The following is a 25,109-nucleotide window of genomic DNA, read 5'->3' on the forward strand; positions in this document are numbered from 1 at the left end:
TTGTGTTGAATGTCTCATGACTGATGTGTACTTTGAGCTGTACCAGAAATATAAATACAGTACTGAAAACTGCAACTGGGAGCAGAGAAAGACTCATTACCCAAGGCACAATGTGGATTTTAATTCTCCTTGCTGGTCTGGAACTTTGTCGGGCTCAGTATAACCCAAATACATTGCCTGGAAGGACATCTATTGTTCACCTCTTTGAATGGCGTTGGAATGACATTGCTCTTGAATGCGAACGTTACTTAGCACCTAATGGATTTGGTGGAGTTCAGGTAGGTACATTTTGGTGGGAATTTCTGGGAAAGATGTCTTTGTCTTTGGCACAATTTCTCTGATTCCAAGAAAATAAATAATTTAATTGAAATTCAGCAATGTTAATGATAGTGAAGGGCTGTGGAAATGTTTTCATAGTATAAATCATTAATCATCTTGCAAGCATGCTGACTCAACTTCCAGAATTTCCCAGTCAGTGTGCCAGTTGCTTAGAATTCTGGAATTTGAAGTTTACACATCTAAAGAACAATTTAAACAAGTTACTTTAACGAGTAACATCTAATTTATCATACTGTCTCACATATATTCCCTAGAGTTCTGGTCTTCTATATACACTGAACGTTCCTCCAGTACTTTGTTAAGAAATTATATAAAATGAAGACATGGTAACTCTTCTAGCTCGCTGTAGCTGACACAAAAATATGTTTCATGTGTATTGCATCATGTTTATTTTATTAACCCAGTAGAAGTTGCTGTTTGCGTTGAAAATAAGGCAGTCAATCTCACTTCATATTCAAAATTTATTGCCACCCAGTAGAAATCAATAAACATTTGACAAAAATTGTCAAATGAGCAAGCAAGCAAGCCTACTGCCTAGTTATGGTCAAATAATATTCTGAGCATCAAATGGATTATATATTCTTGTGGAGTAATAGAGGTGAATTCAGAGCGTAGTTCACTCCTGTGGTGAATTAGTCTTCTACCTAGTTCTCCCAGTTTTCTCCTAATAAATATTTTATTTTGAAAGGATGGGAAAACTGATTGTGTGAGGGACACAGCAGTTGTTTTACTGGCTTTGATTAACTGAAGTGGAATTCATAGGATTTCTAGTCACTCTCTTAAGTTTCTGGTTTCAAGAAAAGCCATGAACTTGAAGAGGAAAAACTAAGGAAACGCTAGGCTTTCTGCACACTGGGCTTTTCCAAACTTTTTTTTTTTAAGTATTCTTTAAGAAACCCAAGAGTTTTCAAATCAAGATAAGGATTGTGCCATAGAGAATCTCCATAGTTCCATGGACTATGTAAAAAAGGATTTTCAGGTTGCCACTGAGCTACTGAAATAATGCTCTGTGTTGTTGGGTGATGTTATTCAATTCACAGATCTCTCCTCCAAATGAAAACGTTGTCATTACAACACCATGGAGACCATGGTGGGAAAGATACCAACCTGTCAGCTACAAGCTCTGTACACGATCTGGAAATGAGTCTGAATTTGAAGACATGGTGAACAGATGTAACAATGTTGGAGTAAGTGATATTTTGTTTAAGACCTTTGGTTCAAGCTAATTCTGCTTCCATAACAGTGGTATGTATTCTTAAGTTACAGCTTGCATTCTCTCAAAACTAGTGGTGGGACCATCATTTAGTCAATTCAAAATGGAATCATTTTAATTGGTTTAATTTAGAAAATGATCCTGAATACCCTAAAGTCATCTAATTTAAGATTGGCCCCTTCCAAATAATCACATTCCAGAAAATATAATTTTGAGTGCAGTAAAATTTAGTCTCCCTAATGCTGAGAGACTGCCTGAAGTCATCTTTTCTTTGAATTAACAAAACGAGGACAAAAGTTACTGGCTGGATTTTAGATATTACTGCTATATGATGTAGTCTTCTATGATTCCATAGGCACATACAGAAACATTCAGCCTGCAAAAATGATAAGAAATGTAGTTGACGTGACTCTCAGTGCCTAGAAATGTAAGGAATTACGAAAATTATATTTTCACATAATTAACATTTGACATCAGACACCTCAGTCCATGTTGACTTACTAGTGCTGGGAATTGGGAGAACTATGTTTTGCATCATTCCTAGTCAGCTAGGAGCCTGATCTACAAGCTGGGTCTAAATAATACAGGTGTAGTAATAGGAGCTATTTTGGGAAAACAAATCAGCCACCATCCATCTCTAAATTTGGAAAGGAGAAAGGATCAGCAAGGAGCATTCAAAAAGCACAGCATGGGAAAGCAAACTTCATCTTGACTGTGAAAGCATCTACTGGTTTTTGTAAATTGTTTCATTGCTACGCTTTTTATGTCTGCCCTACAAAGGTGAAATGTAAATTAGGACTGGTTGGGTTCTGGAGGGATGGACTGATCGCCCTCGCAAGCACAAAGTCTTTTATTTGATATCCTTTGGCTGTGATGCTGCCAGCATACAAAGCTCAGAATGGTACTTTGGCAAATCAATGTGGGAAGGAATTTTATCACTGGGAACCGGGCACCTGCCAGGAACGTGGTTTCCATGACTTTAACTGAGCCTGGTGCACAGATGGTATCATTCATAGGGCAGTTGGGTAGCTTCCAAAGGTAGTAATAGAAGCCCAAGGGAGAAAGTGTTCCTAAGATAGGCTGAATATAAGCAATTTGCAAATGTTGCAGCAACTTGAATTATGCTATAAGAGTGGAAAAATGCAATTATAATGCCTTGCAATTGCATAGCAACACTTCCAAGTGTTTACATGTGTCGTCTTATTTAGTTATCTTTATGATCAATTAGCTATTAATATCCCCCTATTGTGGTATCCAGGCTGCCTTGAGAAAATGATTTTCCAATTAAGGCCAAATTGTGAATGCAAGTATGGATTTGGAGACTTCCTGATCTATAGTTTTTAAGAGAATTTTGGTCTTATTTTTATAAAGCTACACTTCTAATTCCAATGGGCTAGAAATTAATGTGTGTGTTTTTTCCCCACAAACCAGAGAACATCTTTCTTGCTCGTGATTAACTAAAAAGATGAAGGCAGTGTTATGATGTTACAGAATGATGTCATCATGACATCACTGTGGGATGGGCATGGATTATATAATATGCATGATGGTCTCAGGAAGTGCTTAGTGGTGGAGTGGCCTAGAGGTGAAGCTCTCACCTTACAATCGGGAGGCTGTGAGTTCAATCCTAGATAGAGGCAGATATTTCTCTCTCTGATCTCATCATGATGAGGATATAGCTGCTGAATATAGCTCCGCATTGGCGACAGGAAGGGCTTCCGGCCAGTAAACACTCAGCTCCATTCAGTTGCCTAGACTTCACCCCGCAAGGGATTATGGGGTCATTAAAAGAAGATGATGTCTTAGGAAGCGCTTGATGTCACTTCCCTCTCATGCTGATAGAGCAGGGCCTCCTTCCAACTGGTGGTTAGCTGATTGACTATTTTCTGTTCAGGTATACATTTATGTGGATGCTGTTGTCAACCATATGTGTGGAGCTGCTGCTGGATATGGCCACCATTCTACATGTGGAAGCTACTTTGATTCAAACAAGCAAGATTTTCCTGCTGTACCATACTCTGAATGGGATTTCAATGACGGGAAATGCAAAACTGTCAGTGGAGACATAGAAAATTACCATGATCTCTACCAGGTACTTTTCTGAATTCATTAAAAGGTAGTCCTCGACTTATAGCCACAATTGAGCCCCAAATTTCTGTCGCTAAGTGAGACATTTGTTAAGTGAATTTTGCCCCATTTTACGACTTTTCTTGCCACAGTTGTTAAGCAGATCATTGGAGTTCTTAACTTAGTAACACGATTGTTAAGGGAATTTGGCTTCCTCATTGACTTTGCTTGTCAGAAGATCTCAAAATATGGCCACATGATCCTGGGACAGTGCAACCGTCATAAATATGAGTCAGTTGCCAAGTGGTTGAATTTTGATCACATGATCAGGGGATGCAGTGGTCATAACTCTGCAAAACAGTCCCAAGTCACTTTTTTCAGTGCCATTGTAACTTTGAAAGGTCACTAAATGAACTAAGTTGAGGAATACCTGTATATATGTGCTTTCTGTTCTTTATTTTTTAATGGTTGAAACAGTCATGCCCAGTGAGATTGCATATAGACAGTCTCATTCTTAAGCCAGGTTTCTGGCACTTGTAGATAGAACATATCATGAGTTTATTATTTTAATTATTATTTATTTATTATTTTTAATTTATTTGTGTCCTGCCTTTATTATTTTTAAAAATAGCTGAAGGCAGCAAACAACAAATCTTCCTCTTCCTATTTTCCTCACAACAACAATCCTGTGAGGTAAGTTGATTGAAGAAAGAGTGACTGGCTGAAAGTCACCCAGCCGGCTTTCATGACTAAGGCAAGACTTGAACTCACGATCTCCTGCTTTTTAGCCTGGTGCCTCAACCATTAGACCAGTTCAGTATTTCACGGGATTAAGCTCTAGTATAAATATGACATTGAGCGCATGAAAGTGGATACAAGTAAAATTCATGTATGCATGTGTGTGAGTTACTAGAACTATATGTAATCTGAGCAGAAGAATAAAACCTGACAAAAATCAATTAGAATTTCTTAAAACAGAACCTTACATGTTGGCTGTGAGCTGTAAATCTGTGAGCTGTATAGAGATGCAAGCATTTCTGGGACCCAGTGGCCCCCATAACTACTTCTGTCATCCCAACTGACAACATATGGTTAACATGAAGGACAGTTTGAGCCACGAAACTGATTTAAAGGAGTAAATACTGACCACAGTTTATGATTTAGAAGCAATCCTAACTTGTGGTAAATGCATAGGTAAAGGTTTCTTAAGTTTGCTTTGCTGCGGTCAAGATGATTAAAGGTGCACTTTAACTAGACTGGATCTTTCCTTGCTGAAATAGGGGGTCAGCAATCTGTGGATTGTATGTGGTCCCTGTACCACATTAGGAGTCTTGACAAAGTAGGAAGGGCTGGTAATGTTCAGAGGAATTTATAAAATTTATGATTTAAGCCTTGCAAGGAGATTAATTGTAGGTAGCCCTTTTTTACACGCCTTAAAAACTCTCTATTCTCACCAATGCCAGGTTATTTTTTACCCATGTTAAGGGAAATTTAAGGGGCAAAATGTGTTATCTAAGTCTCTGCCAGCTTCTTCATTAAACCTCCCAGCACTGCCTCCCCAAAATGACAAAAGTTTTTTTTTTCTCCTGTTCATTCTGTGACCACATCTTTTTTCAGTTCCAAGTCTTACATAGAATATCACACACACACATACTACATATATATACACACACATGTATGCTCACACAGACACATAATGCGTACTTCTACTCTACACTATGGCTTGGTGTGATCTATAAATGTGGTAGAAAGAGTTGGGGTGGCACAGTGGTTAGAATGCAGTATTGCTGGCTAATTCTGCCAACTGCCAGGAGTTCAATCCTGGCTGGCTCAAGGTTGACTCGGCTTTCCATCCTTCCAAGATCAGTAAAATGAGGATCCAGATTGTTGGGAGCAATATACTGATTCTATAACTGTTTAGAGAGGGCTGTAAAGCAGTATATAAGTCTAAGTGCTGTTGCTATTGCTACTCAACATAAACGTTGGTTAAGTTAATTCAATACTTTCTGCTTCAGCAGTTCTGGAGCTGTATGTTGCCATGTAGTAGTATATACTATTAAATGAAAATCATTAAAACATTAAGATTCTGGTGAGTGCATGGTAATTCTACCCATAGAGAAGGCTACCTGCTGAGTCTCCACACGATCCTTTTTTTAATCATGTGCAATTAATGAGAGGACGCTGTGCTATATCTCTGCATTATATTTTATGCTGGGCACAGAGGAATTACCTGCCCACAGTGAGTGAATTTTCAAAGTCAGTTTTATTTATGGATTGCAATAAGCAAGTTTTTGTACTGCCCAACAATCCCGTCTGGACTGTTCCCAAAATAAACTTTAAAAAAGCAAAATACATCAACTGTAATAATACTTAATACTGATTGTAAAAGAAATGTACCAACCACAGATAATCAGTTCAGTAACAGGTAATGAATTGGAAGCACATTATTGAAAACTGAAGACATAAAAAAAAAAAGATTGGGAGAATAGAAACTGTTGTGTCTCTCCCGCCTCCAGCCCCAAACCCCCTCTAAATCTATCATGCAAGATGAATCCATTTTGGGAGAACCATCAAGAACTCAGCTGCAATGGCTCCTCTGAGACTAAATACTGTTTTAATATGTTATGGCTTTTTTAAAAAAATGTATAAAGTATGCCTTCTATTTTAAGAAAACAGCGTGTATCTTAGGTATCCGAACTTTTGGTAATTTCACTCTGTTCCAATTTCGTGAGCTTGGTGGGAAGCATCCTTATACCTTCTCCATAAGACACTTTGAAATTAAAGGGATGAAGGATGGCTGAAACAGAGCTAGCATAATTAACTTCTGCTCAGACTGACCAAAGTTTGGGGGATGGGGCTGATTTGAAGAGTTGCAGGTGGGATGAACTGTCCCTTAGGGCTAGTTTAGATCTCTTATATGAAGACCTGTTAGCTGGCATCTCCTCATGGGCAGGATGCCAATGTGAATAGCATTTTGTTGCTTGAGGAACATCATGAAGTCTCCATTGACTCATATGATTGTTTTGAATAATTGCCACTGCTCTCCTGGAATATTGCTGAGTATGAAGTCAGAACAAGGAATCCTGCCTTCATGACTTATATTACCCAGTTTGATATTCTTTTATTTCAGAAACCTGGCAGGTAGTAATTTGTATCCTGAAGACTGTAGACTTTTGTCACATCTGGTAGTCCCTGAGACAGGATGAGAGAGATTCCATGTAGACTTGAGAATCCATATCTGTCAGTCATAACACCATTATTTAGGATTGGAACTTCTTATTTTATTTGGGCTTATTTTAGTAACAATGTTCTTAATTACTTTTAGACACTGCTTATTGTTTTTCTCTTCTGCACATATACATATATATTAAAGGATGCAATACTTTTTGTTATGGTGCAGTGCTTAGAGTGCAGTACTGCAGGCTACTTCTGCTGACTTCCAGCTGCCAGCAATTTGACAGTTCGATTCTCACCGGCTCAAGGTTGACTGAGCCTTCCATCCTTTCGAGGTCGGTAAAATGAGGACCCAGATTGTTGGGGGTCAATATGCTCACTCTGTAAACCATTTAGAGAGGGCTGTAAAGCATTGTGAAGCGGTACATATTGCTATCTTCTTTGTATCTGGCCTCGGGTTTGTAATAAACAAATTTGAATTTGAATTCAGTCTTAATGCTGAATTCACTTTTCTAGATCCTTTTAGCAGCCATCCATGAGAATTTCATCCTTGTAAATGCGTACATACCCCCTAAGACCCCTCACCTTTAAATGGTAGAAATCTGGTCAAAAACAGAAATATGCATGAATATTTTTTGGTTCTGACATTGCTATGGCTAGGGATTTTAACATAAGATTATATTTAAATGACAATCTGCTGTAGTTCTAAATTTTATCATTGCAACCCATCTGAGAGGTTGGCCCTCAACTTGAATATGTATGCATGTATGCATGTATGTATATATATATATATATATGTATGTATATCTGAAGTGGTGTAGCGTTTCCTGCCTGGGCAGGGGGTTGGACTAGAAGGCCTCCAAGGTCCCTTCCAACTCTGTTACTATGTATGTATGTATGTATGTATGTATGTATCTATCTATCTATCTATCTATCTATCTATCTATCTATCTATCTATCTATAATATTTATAAGCCACCCATCTTACCTTAAAGTAAGTCTTGGGCAGCTCTGAGTTCTATAGACTGGGTGTTCTAATCCCACCTTAACCATAAAAGCCAGCTAGGTGACCTTGGACCTCTCTCTCAACCCAATTCACCTCACCAGGTTGTTGTTGTTGTGGGGAATATAACAAGAAAAATGTGTGTTGGATAATTTTGACACCTTGAGTTACTTGTAAAAATAATAAAAGTGGGATACAAATAAATAAACAAACAAACTGAAATTTTTCTTTGGTTGCCAGAATCCAAGAATAACTTTGGAGACTTTAGAGACTGTTTATGTTGGAAAATGTGTGTTGGGTATGTTGATTTCTTTAAATGAACTTTCTGAACAGGTTCGGGACTGTCGCCTTGTTAGCCTTCTTGATCTTGCACTAGAGAAGGATTATGTGCGTTCCAAAGTTGCAGAGTATATGAATCACCTAATTGACATTGGTGTAGCAGGATTTCGCATTGATGCTTCCAAGCACATGTGGCCTGGGGATATGAAAGCCTTTTTAGACAAACTAAAAAATCTCAACATGAAATGGTTTGCTGAAGGGACAAGGCCATTCATCTTCCAAGAGGTAAACTGCCTACATATTTATTTATTTTTTTTTTTTATTGCAAAAGTTTTACAATTACATTTTCACCCCTTTTTTCACCCCCCCACCTCCCTCCCCAAACTTCCCGTCCTCCCTAACCCTCCCTAACCCTCCCCCCCCCAGACTTCCCTATTATGTACTCATAACTAATAACACTGGTATATATACCTGAACCCATCCCTCCCCCTACATAATTTTCCCTCTTTGTCTCTTTATATTAAAATATTTCTAATACATTGTTTTCAAATAAAAGCTATTTGATACTTTCTAATTTGGTATTTGTTCTGAACATATTCTATCCACCTTTTCCATTCCCATTCATAAGTCTCTTGTGAACAATCTTTTAAATATGCTGAAATCTTCGCCATCTCTGCAAAACTGGCCATCTTCGAAGTCCATTCCTCGATAGTAGGCAAAGCTTCAATCTTCCAATATTTACCTATCAACAATCTTGCTGCTGTTATCATATACAATATTAATTTTGTTTCATCCCGTGTAAAACCCTTAACTATGCCCAATAAAAACAATTGTGGAGAAAATTGAATTTTTTTCTTCAAAACATTCTGCATGACCCACCATATTTTTATCCAAAAAGCCTTAACTTTCCTACAGGTCCACCAAACATGATAATACGTAGCATCCAAACATTCACATCTCCAACATTTTGGCTGAACATTAGGGTACATACATGACAACTTTTTAGGATCTAAATGCCATCTATAAAACATTTTATAAAAATTTTCCCTCAGATTCTGCGACTGTGTAAATTTAACATTCTGAACCCAAATTTTTTCCCATGTTTCCAACATCACTGGTTCTTCAAAATTTTGTGCCCACTTAATCATGCAATCTTTAACTAATTCCGTTTCTGAATCCCTTTCTAGCAAAACATTATAAAGCCTTTTAATATGCATTGGACCTTTCTCTCTTATATGTCTAACCAATTCTTCCTCATGCAACATAATACCAGTTTTTTGGTCCTCTTTCCATCTCAATTGTAATTGATTATATTGTAACCAGGTTAAATTAATCCCTTCATCCAACAGTGTTTGCAATATTTATTTTATATTAAGGATCAATATCAAATATATAACAAAGATTGGAAAGAAGGCAAGTTTGAACATTTTCTTAGGCCTCCAGCTCCAGAAAAAAGCCAAAGTTGGAAGCAGTAGAGGAATATAACCTTATTTGTTATGATAAGCTACCTAATGAAAATAATTTAAAAACAGTAGATTAAAAGATCATAATTCCAATTCTGGTGTGGAATATATGTCAACTTTCATTTATGCCACAAATTTGAGATTGCATGCTGATAGCTTAGTGGAGGGACCTTTTCTTTTTAAAAAAGAGATGAGTTTCTTAGCTTTTTGTAGGTAACAACCTTGCAACATCTTAATCTTTTTTTCCACATTGATGTTAAGCTATTCTGGTCAATATATCCATGAATTTATTAGTAAAATTGGATGGTCCCTAATTGCATATGTGAACTGGCTCCACTGAAAAGCAAGCAATATAAAGTGATTTTGTATTTCTTGAAAGTTAACATCAGTGATGTGTGAACCAGGCAATCCTATTTGATTAGCATGAAGGCAAAGCTGGAGCTGAATTATTATGCCTGCGTCTATATAATTCAGTAAGCCATGATTTACATCAGGGCTGTCAAACTCGCGGGTCGGATGCATCACATGCTGGCCACTCCCATGCCCAGTTTAGCGAAGGGGAAAAAAGATACGTCACATGACAATGCCGTGACGACATGAGTTTGACACTCCTGGTTTACATAGTTCATTGAGTTGGTTAGGTTCATATTAAAACTTAAATCATGGTTTAGAAACCTCATTGACATCATTCATCCGGTACAACAAGCTAAACTACAGACAAGCAAAATATATTTAGCTTAATGAGAAGGAGGATCTTACTCAACAGAGACTCCATATTAGATTTCTCCATTGCTTTATTTTATCAGGAGATGACTTCTGTTGTCAGGTATATTTATGCAAAATATATAGTGGTGTTTTTCTTTTCATTTAAGGTTTTATGCCACAATATCTTTCCTTCTGATTTTCACCAGGTGATTGATCTAGGTGGGGAGCCCATTTCATCCAGTGAGTACTTTGGAAACGGCCGAGTAACTGAGTTCAAATACGGTGCCAAACTAGGGACAGTCATTCGCAAGTGGCATGGAGAAAAGATGACTTATTTGAAGTAATTTAGCTTTCCGCTTTTTTAAAAAGATTCCTAATACATTGGCATACTGTATTCACTTAATCTGACTCTTGCTGTCTTTTTTTTTTTTAGGAACTGGGGTGAAGGCTGGGGTTTTATGCCTTCTAATAAAGCTGTTGTCTTTGTGGACAATCATGATAACCAAAGAAGTCATGGAGGTGGTGGAGCTTCTATTTTGACCTTCTGGGATTCCAGGTGAGAAGCACTTCTGAAGGTTCTTTTGCCAGATGTAGACTAACTGGGACAACTGCCTCAAGTAGGAGGATTTGGGATAGTATCTTAAAAACTCTTACTGAGTTTTTCAGTTCTCTGTTTTGGTAGGCAGAACTGTGCGTGCCATGCAGCCTGTTCTGTATCCCTTAAACTAGCCAGCTACCCTCAAGTCTGTTAAAATATCTGTGCTGAAGAGAGATTTAACTGTCAATCCAATTGCTTCTGCGTATATGGAATGAAGTTAAGTATCTTTTTCTTTTGATCTCAGACACCAAAACCATGGAGTCTAAGAGGCCTGACTCTCTCTTGCTAGAGAACTACAAATCTGAGTTTCTCTGCTTTTTTTTTTATTCCATATTTAGGCTCTATAAAATGGGAGTTGGCTTCATGCTTGCACATCCTTATGGCTTTACAAGGATCATGTCAAGTTTCAGGTGGCCAAGACATTTTGAAAATGGAGAGGTCAGTATGTTTTGTAAATTTATCAAACAGCTTGGGGAAATGAATGGCATCTATTAATTATGTATTCAGCATAAAGTAGTTGAACCTCACCTCTCCACAACAAAGTGGGAACCTTGGATGTCCTGATGGGTGCCTTTTATTAGGACAATGATGTGACCAGGCTGATTCCTCCTCATCCTGGGCAGTATTTCATAATACTGTTTAATACCTGTACCAGAGATAGGAAATTTGTGGGGCACAGGCATTCCTATCATATCATTTATGGTTCTCAAGAACCCATAGAATTGTAAGGTAGAACATTTTGAACCCTTTTTGCGGGACTTGAATATTTTAGATTGATTTGAAGAATGCAACATCCCCTCTTCAAAGCTTTAGGGATTTTTTTCCCCCCTGTTAACCAACCCATCCCACTTGCTTGGGAACCTTAAAGTGATCAAGAGGCAGAACATGGCTGAGACAGTTTGCTTGAAGCCTACAGCCTATAGGTGCCAAATATATTTAATAAATAAATGAATAAATGAGATCATGCTTAGTTGGCACCTGGTCTGTAGCTCCAAGGTTGTGACCCTAAACTCAGTAATGGGCTGGACGAGAGCCAGTCAACAGAAGATAAGAGAATAACAGAGTTGGAAAGGACCTTGAAGGTCTTCTAGTACAACTCCCCTGCTCAAGCATTATATACCATTTATATATACCATTTTTGACAAATTCTGAAATGGTATAAGTTTTCCTCCTTGAGCAGAGAGTTGGACTAGAAGATAAATTCTGAATTCTGTTGCATTTATTAATAGATTTGCCTATATAGGTCTTCCTCTTGGGCCTGAGGGATAAACAGTTGGAAAAATTGGAATTCTGTTTTTGTATATGATAATCACAGTGAAATTATTGTATGCACAAAGATAGAAAGATATACGGCAAATAAACTTAGTAAAACAAACAAACAAACCTAGGAATGGTTGGTGAAGGTGATAGAATTTACTGAGGTGGCCAAACTGACATTTGATTAGAGAAAAGACATTTATTGCTGACTGGAAACCCTTTATGGACTTTTTGCGTAAAAAAAAATGAAATTATGATTGTCAGGCAGCATAGTCTAGTTTATATATTTTAATCTCACTTGTTTTATTTATTTTTTTACATTTTCTTTTCATGTCTAATTTGTATTTAACAACCAGGATATTAATTCCTGGACTGGTCCCCCAAGTTATGAAGATGGATCAATTAAACCTGTAACAATTAATCCAGACACAACCTGTGGCAATGACTGGATCTGTGAACATCGGTGGCGTCAAATAAGGTTAGAAAATTTCACAATTCCTAGATATGCATACTTCCCAGATCCTGTCATCTCCTAGACCAATTGGACTTCAGTTCCTATAATTTCCAATCAGAACATGTAACACATCAAGCTGGGAAAAAGCTAATGCAGGTCAAGATTTTGAATAACTATTTTTCCTTCTCTTCTCCAAGGAATATGGTTATTTTTCGCAATGTTGTGGATGGGCAACCAATTACCAATTGGTGGGACAACAACAGCAATCAAGTGGCATTCGGTCGCGGTAACCAAGGATTTATTGTCTTCAATAATGATGACTGGTAAGTAAACAGGGATTTTACATATAGGAGGCAGTCATTTTATTGGAATTTGGAACTACATTGCAGCATTTCCCAAACAAATGCCTCTCAGGACTGTGACTGCGGACTCCATAACCTTCATCTAACCTTGCAGTTAGTTTTTCTGGCTAGAGAATATGGGATCTGTAGTCCAGAATTCTGGAATGTACTGGGCTTAGAAAGGCTACTATCTGTCTCAAACAATCAGGTTAGTCAGATTCAGATAATCTCAGGAAAGTGTTTATTACATATTTGCTTATTTATTAAAATCATAATTAATTAATTAGTATGCTGCCTGACTTCCAACAACTCTGGCCAGCTTTTAGCTGATCTTTGGGTTTGCACCTTTACCAACTACTATTGAAAGAAGAATATGGTTGCACACAACTCACAAAATAATAGCAACAGTAGTGTACAAACAACTTTGCAAAGCAGTTGGGCCCCATAAGCCAATTTTTATGATTTCAACTCAAAACATTCTTAAACAAATGAAGTACAGGAAAAGATGAAGAACATATCTATAGGAAGGAGTAGAGATATTATCAAAAAAGCCTGACATAATCTACTTTGGGACTTTAAATGCTAAAAGACAACACTTTGATTTGGGACTGGGAAATTGGATACCAATGTTGGCATTGTATTACAAAGTAGAGTCTCAAAGCAACAAAATTAAATCTAGGGAATAAAGGTGTATGATATAAAATCAATACATTTGCCTAATTTGAACACTTTTCTTTATTAATAGGAATCTGACAGCCACATTGCAAACTGGCCTTCCTGAAGGAATTTATTGTGATATTATATCTGGACAGAAGGAGGGTAATGGCTGTACTGGAATTAATATCCAGGTCCATGGAGATGGCACTGCTGATTTTAAGATTAGCAATTTTGCTGAGGATCCATTTGTTGCCATTCACACCAAATCTAAACTATAATCTCAGTAAGAGAAAACATATTTCAGCAATTTTGTTTTCCAAAGTAATGGACGTCTTCAAAATCATGTTTGTCTTCCAATAGTTTTTCCATTTGCTTTACTGAGAAAAGGTCTTTGCTCTTCGTTTTGTCTGTGGGTTTTTGTTACATTTAGCCTGTTAAACGTATCTCAAATAACTTCAGGTGGCCAATCCTGAAAGAGAGCATAATAATGTATAAAATAGTCACAACATTTACTATCCCATCACATGTTGATCTTCATCCCATCAATAGCTAGCTCTGACCTCTGCAATATGGGGTCTTTCTCTCCATATCAGTGGTCCCTAACTTTTTTGGTTCTGCGGACTGGCAGTGGGGTGGGAGAGGAGATGGATTCCCGCAAGCACCCAGGACCAGGGATTGGGAATCCTGCTGTACATAATAATTCATCACAGAATAACCACTGTTTAGAAGTGGTTTCAGACAACCACCTTTTGGTAACAATAGTGCATGAATATATCCTAGGTCTAGATTCATTTTTTTTCAGTTGAATTGGTCTATGTCTAGTTTAATGAAAAGAAGGACTAGAGGGTGACATGATAGCAGTGTTCCAGTATCTCAGGGGTTGCCACAAGGAAGAGGGAGGTCAACCTATTCTCCAAAGCACCCGAGGATAGAACAAGAAGCAATGGTTGGAAACTAATCAAGGAGAGAAGCAATCTAGAACTAAGAAGAAATTTCCTGACAGTTAAAACAATAAGTAGGTTATAAGTGAATAACTGGAACAAATTGCCTCCAGAAGTTGTGTATACTTCAACACTGGAAGTTTTTAAGAAGAGATTGGATAACCATTTGTCTGAAATGGTATAGAGTCTCTTGCCTAAGCAGGGGATTGGACTAGAAGACCTCCAAGGACTCTTCCAACTATTCTCTTCTCTTCTCTTCTCTTCTCTTCTCTTCTCTTCTCTTCTCTTCTCTTCTCTTCTCTTCTCTTCTCTTCTCTTCCCATTCCCATTCCCATTCCCATTCCCATTCCCATTCCCATTCCCATTCCCATTCCCATTCCTATTCCACGCTACCCTACCCTATCCTACCCCACTCCACTCCACTCCACTCTATTCCATTCCATTCCATTTTCTATTCCATTCCGCTCCACTCCACTCTACTCTACTCTACCGTTGTATTCTGTCTTGACAACAAATGGAGTTCCATGACAAGAGAAAGATAGATCTGGGAGGCTGTCCCCCTAAAATGAGTTTTCGTTAGTTCTTTGGGGTAGTCCAGACAAGAAGCACAATCAGGAGTATTAACTTTATTGTTAATGTTAAGAGAATCTTGCAAGAGTGAAAGTATCCCCCCCCCCCTTTCCTTTTACTTTACAGAAAACTAGGGAGGGTTTCTTCTGAAACATTTCCCATACCCTCCCTCCTTTTGAGGGCTGAGTTGTCTTTTACATGCCGGTTGTCCAGTCTACATTTCTCTCTCTTGTCTTGCAAGGTCATTCCCACATGCCATTACTGTTTCCCACCATCTTTGCATAGGGGATGTCTATAAAGTGAGGTAGCTTAAGCTGTAGGTGACATTTGCATTGAATTGAATCTGTTCTTCCTATATTTAACTGATGGAGACCACGGAAGGTAGCTACGGTAGATGTTGAAGAAGGTAAATCCTAGCAATGTTTTTTAGCAAGACATTTCCCAGAAACAAAAATAGGAACAAAGTGGGATTGCATAGTAAAAGAGTATGAACATGCCTTAAGCAACCAAGCTCGTAAGTCTGAAGTTGGCTCAATGCCAAGTGTAACAGGATGTGAAAATTATTTGCCATTCAGAAACATATGTATTTCTGTAATTATTTTACTTAGAGCAAAACAGTGTTATATACACTATTAACACAAAATACTGGTGTATATACATACACTCAAAGCCACACACATACACATCCTCACCATTGCCAAAGATACGTTTAAAATAGTTGTAAATATTGGGAAGTATTACAGAATAACTTAATTTAAAGCTGTGTCTTGTTTTATTTTGAATTTGTAATATCCAGAATCAGATAAAAAGAACTCTTGCTTGACAATAAATCTTGACAATAAATCAGTCACCAAACGAGAACTTTCTGTCTTTTGTTTAAATCCATATCCATTGTTATAATATTGCAATACAAAGAAAATAGAAAAAAACCCAAGGCGATGCATAAAAAGATTGCTACATTTGAATTAAACAAAATATAGTGGAAAGAAAGTAACTTTTTAATGGTATATCTTACCTTGTCCTTCTGTTGGTATCCCCAACCACTAGCCGCTGTTTACCGGTAAATATTTGGACTTTGCATCAAATACTAATTGTTGCCAGTTTCTATTTGAATCCTAAAAAATATATTCCAGGGGTCCAAATCTGCCATATATTTTATACAGAGAGCCATTTCTGCTTCAACTTAATTAAACTTTTTTTGTGGATGTGTACAGTCAATGTTGCTATTATGGCATATATCCAATTTTAGTCTCCCAGTCTGATATCATAGCAAGGTACCTATTTTCCAATATTGTGCTAGGTTTATTTTTGCTTCAGTCTTATTGTTTCTTACTAAATTTAATATTTTTCATGCCTGGAATTATGACTGATAGAAATACCTGTGGTATCAATTCATATTTTATTTTTAGATTTTTATTCTTTTAATGTATTTCTTTCCAATACTTTTGCATTTTTGCATTTCCACTATGTATAGTAAAATGTTTTTTCTTTGTTACAACATTTTCAACATTTGTCTGTTTTTATCTATCTTCGTAGATATCATAATTAATATGTCTTCTATAGAACATTTCTAGAGAATATAAATCAAATTGTGCCTTAGAGTAAGTTTTATTGATTTTTTTTCCCCATAGCTCTTCTCTTTGGTCCATTGTAATTACTTTTCTCAAATTTTGCATCCATTTCATCTTCTAATTATTTAATTTGTTCTGTCTCTGTCATATTTCAGCAAGAATGTATGCATCCATCTTAAATTCTTAATAATCTTAATGAACTTGGTTTTGTATAAGAATTTCAAATTTTGTCATCTTTCTCAAACGCCCTCCTTTTTGAGATTATTTTTATTTTTATGGTTATTTATAAATGGATTAACCATGGTAAATTACCGTATTTTTTGGACTATAAAACACACCTTTTCCCCCCAAAAAAGAGGGTGAAAATCTGGGTGCGTTTTATACTCCGAATGTAGCCCCGTCCAACTTCTCAAACGGAGGTTTCAGAGGCTGAAAAAAGCATCAGAAACAAAGCATCAGAAACAAAGCCTCCAAACAGAGCTTCAGAAAAAAAAGTCTCAGGAACAGAGCTTCAGAGGCTTTATTTCTGAAGCTCTGTTTCGGAGGCTTTCAGAGGCAGAAAAAAAAGCAAAAAAAAAAAAAAAAAAGCAAGGCACAGAGCTCACAACCAATGATCCTGTTGCTAAAATTCACCTCTGGGAACAGCTGATTGGGGGTATTCACCTGCCAATCAGCTTTTTTCTTATTTTCCTCCCCAAAAACTAAGGTGCGTCTTATATTCTGGTGCATCTTATACTCCGAAAAATACAGTAACTTTATGTTCTAGTTGCTCTGAAACTTGAAATAACATCTTTGATCTTCATATATTTGACCAAATCGGGAGATGAAATGTATTTCAAAGACCTGAAAATTTATCAGAAAGAGAGCAACGATCTGCCATCTGAGCAGCAGAATATAAAATAATGGACTTTGGTATAAAGAGAGTAGGTTTCAATTGAACAGTGGCTGAATTCTCTTGTCCTTTAATACTATGAATCCCAAGAGACTTTGCAAAAAGGTTTTTGTACAAAGTGTGAGGAGTGTATGTGAGCAAGAGACAAAACAGGGAACTGATAGAGTGTCAAATGTATGATTATTACATAATAAAAATTCAGTATTATATAAGCCTGTGCTATTTTTATTTATTTTATTTTACTTATTAAATTTATTTGCCACCACCTTCTTTCAGGGTGCCTTTGAGAGGTTTACAGCATAAATATTAAAATAATCAAATATAAGTATAAACAATAAAATCACAATACAAACAGAATAAAATTATGGACTGAAGTTGGAGAAGTAGGCAGCCGGATGCATGGGAGGGTGTCCCTCTAAAAAGGAATACAACACTTCTTAAGGTCAACTATGGGATTAATGTCTTAGTTCATTAATAGGCAAATAATTAATTCATGCCAGTAGGCCATGCAAATTTTTGAACCATAATTCCCACCATCTTTGCCATGTTTCCTGGTAATGTGGATTAAAGAAAGGAAGCATACAGAGTCAGATACATGAGCTCTAAAGGACCCTCTCTATTCACATTATTATAAGGGGAAGACGTGCTTAGATACATGAACTCTGAGAGACCCTCTCTATTCACATTATTATAAGATAGAAAAGTGCTTGCTTGGAGATTATATTAAAAAGCAGCTAAACCGCATTAAGTGGTAATATATCTTCTGATGAGACCTAGATGTCACGGAAGGACAGCCATATGGAAAACATCTGAGTGACCTCACTGTGAATGACACAAGGATATATATGTTACAAAGAGTTACTTAATCCAATAAATTTACCCAAGGACAACAGTAAATTTCCCATTAGCAACCACAGCACTTAAGAAAGGTTGTCTAGCTAAAGATAATCTTATAAACTAAAATAATGGTTTACTAATGGTTTAGTATTTATTTATTTATTTTTTATTTTATTTTGAATTTGTATACCGCCCTTCTCCCTGAGGACTCAGGGCGGTGAACAGCCAAGTAAAAACATCAAGTACAAATATTAAAATACAGTTAAAATATATATATATAAATTTGGCCCCATTAATTAAAAACAATAAACAAAACACTTAAAAACACTTAAAAAATTAGGCCAGCCCGGCTTGCTGGAAAAGGAAGGTTTTAAGGGCACGGCGGAAGGCACTGAGGTCTTGGATTCTCCTTATCTCTGGAGGCAATTGATTCCAGAGGGTAGGTGCCCCCACAGAGAAGGCCCTCCCCCTGGGGGTCACCAGCCTGCACTGTTTGGCTGATGGCACCCCGAGGAGGCCCTCTCTGTGGGAGCGCACGGGTCGATGGGAGGTCGTCGGTGGCAGCAGGCGGTCTCGAAGATAGCTAGGCCTTATGCCATGGAGCGCTTTAAAGGTGATAACCAACACCTTGAAGCGCACCCGGAAGACCACTGGGAGCCAGTGCACTCGCGCAGGAGCGGTGTTACATGGGAGCGCCATGCTGCTCCCGTCACTACCCACGCTGCTGCGTTCTGGACCAGTTGGAGCCCCCGGGTGCTCCTCAAGGAGAGCCCCATGTAGAGAGCGTTGCAGTAGTCAAGGCGAGAGGTGACGAGGGCATGAGTGACTGTGCACAGGGAATCCCGATCAAGAAAGGGCCGCAACTGGTGGATCAGGCAAACCTGACAAAAGGCCCCCCTGGTTACAGCCGTCAGATGTTCCTCCAAGGACAGCTGCCTAGTAATTAGGAAATGTGTCAATTATCATATGACAGGTGTGTGTTAGCCATATATGGAGAATGTATGATCTCATGTTAACCATATATGGAAAATGCATGATCTCACCGAATCCTTTGTCTTAGAAATGTATAAAACAGTTGTATCAGAGTTCTTTCCTTGTTCAAAGCTTCAGGTACAAATCTGGCTCTGAACCTTGCACAATAAAACTGTCTCTGGCTGACCCAGGAATGTTGTTTGGTCCCTTCATTCTACAACACTGGGAATTATAGAAGTGGAAATACACATGGAGAGGCTCCATAGTTATCTGGACACTGAGATGGGCGGCATATAAATTTAATTAATAAATAAATCTGAGAAATGCTTCCGCTCTGGATCTCTCTGACCTATAAAACACCTCCAAAAGTATGATTGTGTAATTCTGTCAGTATACTAGACAAAACTCTTGCGGATACTTTTGAGCCTTTCTTAGTCTTTATTGTGACAGTAAAATGAGCTTCTGTCATGACAATCTCTTCTAACTTTCTTCATTATCTTAAGTGGTTTGCAGCTGGTGATGTGTTTTGCCCTGTGGAAAATAACGTAGTAGTGCAGTTTGCATCACAGCTCAGGGACAAAATGCCAGCCTCCTGGGGATAAAGGGGGCCAGTCTGTTCTGGTGACAGCCAGTGAAGAAGGGTTCTCTGTGGAGCCATTGAAAGGTGAGCGTTTTGCCTTTCATGCTAAAAACAATCCGCAAAGGATTAAAAAAAAAAAAAACAAGCTAAAAAGGCTTGGCTCCTTGTCCCTCTTTGCCCCCATACAGCTGTAAAAAGGCAGGCTGGTGTTTGTCAGGCTTAAAATAAAAGGGGGAAGGAAATGTAATGGGATCTCACAGGCATTTGCACTCTTTCAAAATGAAACATAAAAGAGGACCTTCAAAGATCTTTGATTAGGAAACGGACAGATGGGGAAACCATGCAGTCTCTTTGTTCTTTCTGTCCTTGAATATAAATTCTGGGGGGGGGAAAGGAAGTATATGTGTGTCTGTGTGATTCAGTTTATTTCAGAATGAGATACTTGCTACTGCAAGTATGCACAAGTACAAGGTACAAAGAATAAAAATTGGTGATGTAGTATCTTTCAATGCCTTCACTTGTGACTGATAATTATTTACAGCCACACATTTTTTTAGGTTACTGGGTTGTTTTTTTTATCACCCCCCCCCCTCTCCAAAGGTTTCTTTCATATAGTTCTATAACAATCATTTTTGAAAAGAACCTTTATAGGAAGAACATTTCGTGGAACAAAATGGATGCATGAAATGAATTTTCCCTATTGGCCATACAGATGCTTTTCCAGGAATGTTTATAATATTTTTATTCATAGTTTGGTGAGCATTCACCATGTTAGTCAATGTTCCAATATAGGAGCGTTTTTACAGAAGGAGAAGGAGGAAGAAGAGGAGGAGGAGACAGAACAGGAAGGGAAATAAAATGCAAGAGTTAACAAGATTACAAGAAACTACATATTTTATGCTGTACACTTTGTTGCAGTTTCAAATGGCCAAGTGCCTTCCTTATTGGAAGTACAGTACATTGGACAATTATTGGAAGCTCACTAGGTAATTATAGTGAAAGACACTGGGATGGAGGAGATAATTTTTTGGGATAGTGAGATGTATGGCATATAAATTTAACAAATAAATAAATTTAAACAATGTACAGCTTAATTTTGCTCATCTAGACATCCTGTCCTGGTGACAGTCCTCAAGTAACAATCTATTCAGGTCTGGGTTCCCCATCTCAGAAGACAGAATGATTAATTCACTGTGGGGAATGTGGGGAATCTCCTTTTCAAGAGATTCACATCCTGAAAAGATAAAAAGAAGATTAGCTTGACCTGTTCATCCAGGTAGCTGATGAAAACAACTGAACTGTGAGCAATCCAACAACATAGAGCCCATTGTTGTGGTCCGCCAGCAGCCTGCGGAGCTGGCAGCGGAGTCGGACAGTGAGGAGGCTGGGGAGGACAATGGGCACAACACCGATCAGGGGAGTGGGTTTCACTTCTCAGGTGGGTTTTCCTAAAGAAGAGAACCGCTTTCATTTTGTCTTGGTTTTCTTTGGAGGATGAAGGGATTATGTTTTCCTCCTTCAAGACTGAATGAAAACAAGGCGGAGCTGAAATTGCTAGGTAGCAGTGGCTGAGTCTAGTGAAACTGGACCTCAAGCTAAGATCAATTGCAATACAGCCTGTGTTTTATTTCATCGGTTGAGATCTGGGCTGTGTGAATTTGTTCTGGCGTGTGAGTGAATGAGGGATGCTGGGTCTGAGGTAAATGTAGCTGGAAGGTATTTATATATTTCTTCCCCCTTCTTCAGTTTTCCTTCAGGTCTCCTACTGCATTCTATACAATAAGATTTAAACTCCTAATGAATTCTGGAAGGACCCTTCACCTTTCTCGCAGGCTAAAGGGACTGCAGGATATCCCTGCACTGCTGATTTTCTCTACTGTGAAGAGAAATGCAGTATATTGAAGAAAGGATCATAAGCGCATGCTGGTCATGTCCCATACATTTTGCTTTACTACATGTTACCAGTGTAATAAAGAGGTGAGAGACCCAGCGGGCTTATTTCCTGCTTTTTATCTCCTACTGGTAAACTATATCTTTGTTTCCATCTGGTGTTGAATTATCCTTTGTTTCTCATGAGACCATCACCAGAAAAGCAAATAACAAGAAGAAGCTTGTTAATCTGAATTTGTAAATCCTCTTCAGGCTTGAGCTTCTAAACTAAGAAGAAGCAGGAGAAAAACAAAACCTATAGCATCTTTAGTTGCGGTGAGAGGAGAGACAAAAGCAAGAAATATTCAGTTTGCATTCCTGTGTATTATTCCTGGGTTTTAAGAAAGCCATGATAAACATGTGTCCTGTTCTTTTTAAGCTGTCCATTTTATGTCCCTATCTACATTTACTTTTTTTAAAATTTTGCCCTCTTTCAAACTATTGTAAGATGAAGTGAATTTGAACATACTGTTGTGACCTAGGCCCAGATAGTGATTACCAGATATTCTTCATAAACAGTCATTCGGCCTTATCACCAATCTTTGTCTACTTTGGCACTCTGCCAGAGGCTTTTCTTGGCAAAAGTTCAGAAGCAAGAGACACTGACAAGAAACAAATGTAGCAAGACAAGAAACAAATGTAGTGTTGCATTCATCCTGGTGGGCTTCTCATGATTAGTCCAGATTAGGAAAAACACAAGGACAGGTGTTTTCTCGGGATGAGAGAGCCCAGAGCTGACGCCGTCACCCTCTTTTATTATATCAGGGTATAGGGCGTATCAGAAGGCATGATTACAGCTATACATTCTCATATTACATCTGTGATACAAAAGATTTTCTCCATATCTGGACATAACTTTCATATCCTACCATATTACAGTAAATCACGTGAATTCTAGGAAAGCGATACCAAAGGTAAAAACAAAACTTAACTCTGGCTGTGTTATCATATTTGGCTTTGTTCCCAGCGTCCCATCACCTGCCAACAAAGAGGCCCCGTTCTATAAGGAGATGTCTCTGCTTATGCAGGCACAGCCTATGTTATTAACAAAGAGAGAACGAATAGGGCCCTTTAGAGAGTATCCATATGAACCCGCTTTTCATAGTCAGATTATTTCAGTGCTAAGCTCCATACAGTGTCCAACCAGTTAGACTGGTCTATACATGTACTATGGCCACCGCATTCCCACAATGTAGCAACATTGCTTTCCTACAAAGAGCCCAAGAGCCATTGCTGCTCTTTTAAGCCTTCTGGGAGGGGCCAATCATCTCCTGGCCTTACTCCCAAGTCATCCTTTTTGCTTTAGCTGCTTTTGCCTTCTGGCAGCTCTTCGCATGCATGCACTAGGAACAGGCTCCTCCTGTTCCTCTGCCTCTCTGCTACCCGCCTCTGTAGGCTCCGGAGTCTGCGCATCATTCCCAGATGGCCATGGCCCCATCTCTGCCTCCAATGCAGAGCCCTCGTCTGGGCCTTCCCCTGACTCCATGACTGGCCCATTGTCCTCCCCAGCCTCCTCACTGTCTGACTTCCCAGCTCCGCAGGCTGCCGGCAGACCACAACACATACTTGCAAATATGAGGAATGGTATGAATGGTTCTATTTTTCTCCTGTACAGCAAACAAGTGGGATGAATTGGGTTGAGAAATCGTGACTTGCCCAAAGTCAGCCAGTGAATTTTCATGAGTGACTGATGGTGGATCTGAATCTAGATGTGATAACTCAATCGTTTTGTCAACTGCTCCTTCTTGTGGGCTGTTTTAAGTAATAAATAGGGGGGGGTCAAACTTCAAGAAAGAAATAAAACCTTGGTGTGCCAATGTCAAAGACACACTCGGAACAATCAGCAATCATTGCTCAGAATGGAATTCGCATCAAAATGGTATTCAAACTTGGTTAATCCTGGACTGTGCAACATATGGGGGCATTTGGGAGAAGTGAACTGAAATGGAAGATCAATATAATGACAATTTAGAGAATAAGTATAATAAGAATGCCTTATTTTATGCCACCCACATGGTGTATGGACATCCATTATTGGTAATCATACCTACCAGTAGATTTCCAGAGAAAATGAGCATCTTTGATAGTAAGAGCTAATAAAAGTTTTTTAAAAGAAGTCAACAAGGCTAACCAAATCAACTGTTCTCGGGCTGCTGGTTCCTCCTCTGTCCACAAGTAACTGTCTGGATTCATATTTGAGGCCCTCATTATTGTAAGGGCTACACTGTCTACTTCTAGCTACACCCCGGATTTAAAAGGAAAGGTGGTGGTGGGAGCTGACTCAAGAGGAAACAGCCTGCTACTTACAGCCAAGCTCTGTCTGGCAAAGTCACACAAGTCAGAGAGCTGATTTATGAGTACCAGCAAACAAAGATGTACTTGCTGCAGTTTGTTCTTTCCAGACCCTTCAACCTTCAACATCAGGGGTTGAAAGCAAAAACAGGCTCTTTAGAGTGTCAGCAAACCAAGAACTTAAAAATAAACTCTCTCTCTCTCAAAAAAAAAGGTATCAAATTGAGGGAGAAAATGGGACAGGCAGCAGCAGCAGTTTAAGGCTTATTATCCTCCTTCACACCAGCAGACTCAATGCGGGCAAAATCTCTGGCCCCTTCCTTTCTCCTCCTAAGTCTTTCTAATAAGCACCTGACAAATGAACCAGGTTGCTGGCATAAATGGGTGGGAGACTCTGTTTATACAGGCCTTGATAAAGGTCATTTCCAGTATTTCCTCTGCCTGCTCCTGCCCTTTCAGCAGAGCAAGCTTTACGCTTAGCCAGCCAATGGACCATTGCGGTCGGAGCTGTGGCTGTTTTTCCTTCACCACATTCTGATTAAAAGCATCCAAAGCAAGAGCTACACAATCAAGAGGGTCCAAGCTCTTGACTATCGTGCTTACAGCTCTTCCAAAAGTTGCTGTTACAGTATGATTTTTAATATGAAAAATTTCCAGATTGTTAAATGCATGGGACCATCATATTAACTGCATCAAATTATGTCATATAAACTTAAACTCAGTTTAGGTTTTGTCTGGGTTATGTTCAGTTTTAGGCAGGGCTGTCCTTGGCATGCCACTCAAGGACAAAATGGGACACATCTCCTTTTAAAGAATTAAATATAAAGGCTAAACATTGTTATGATCTTTCTATAAAGCTTTAAGACAGTAGTTGGCAGACCCCTGTGGGAGGGTGTGTGCAATGTTGTCAGAAGGGGTCCGTAAAGGTTTGAAGAAATGTTATGATTTAAATCTTGAGATAAGTCTTGAGGCCAC

General features: G+C 38.5%; 1 protein-coding gene across 1 annotated transcript; it reads left to right on the forward strand.

The window, feature by feature from the left end:
* The first annotated feature begins 23 nt into the window (after positions 1-23).
* On the forward strand, positions 24-13,950 carry LOC117677279 (pancreatic alpha-amylase-like). The gene is made up of 10 exons (XM_034437376.3): positions 24-278; positions 1,380-1,526; positions 3,447-3,644; positions 8,130-8,360; positions 10,450-10,583; positions 10,677-10,799; positions 11,180-11,279; positions 12,455-12,576; positions 12,750-12,875; positions 13,639-13,950. The coding sequence occupies exons 1-10, from the start codon at positions 24-26 to the stop codon at positions 13,826-13,828; spliced, it is 1,626 nt and encodes a 541-aa protein (XP_034293267.2). The 3' UTR covers positions 13,829-13,950.
* Positions 13,951-25,109: the final 11,159 nt, after the last annotated feature.

Source organism: Pantherophis guttatus, chromosome 3 (genome assembly GCF_059756535.1).
Source record: "Pantherophis guttatus breed Tessera chromosome 3, ASM5975653v1, whole genome shotgun sequence".
NCBI classification, from domain to species: domain Eukaryota; kingdom Metazoa; phylum Chordata; class Lepidosauria; order Squamata; family Colubridae; genus Pantherophis; species Pantherophis guttatus.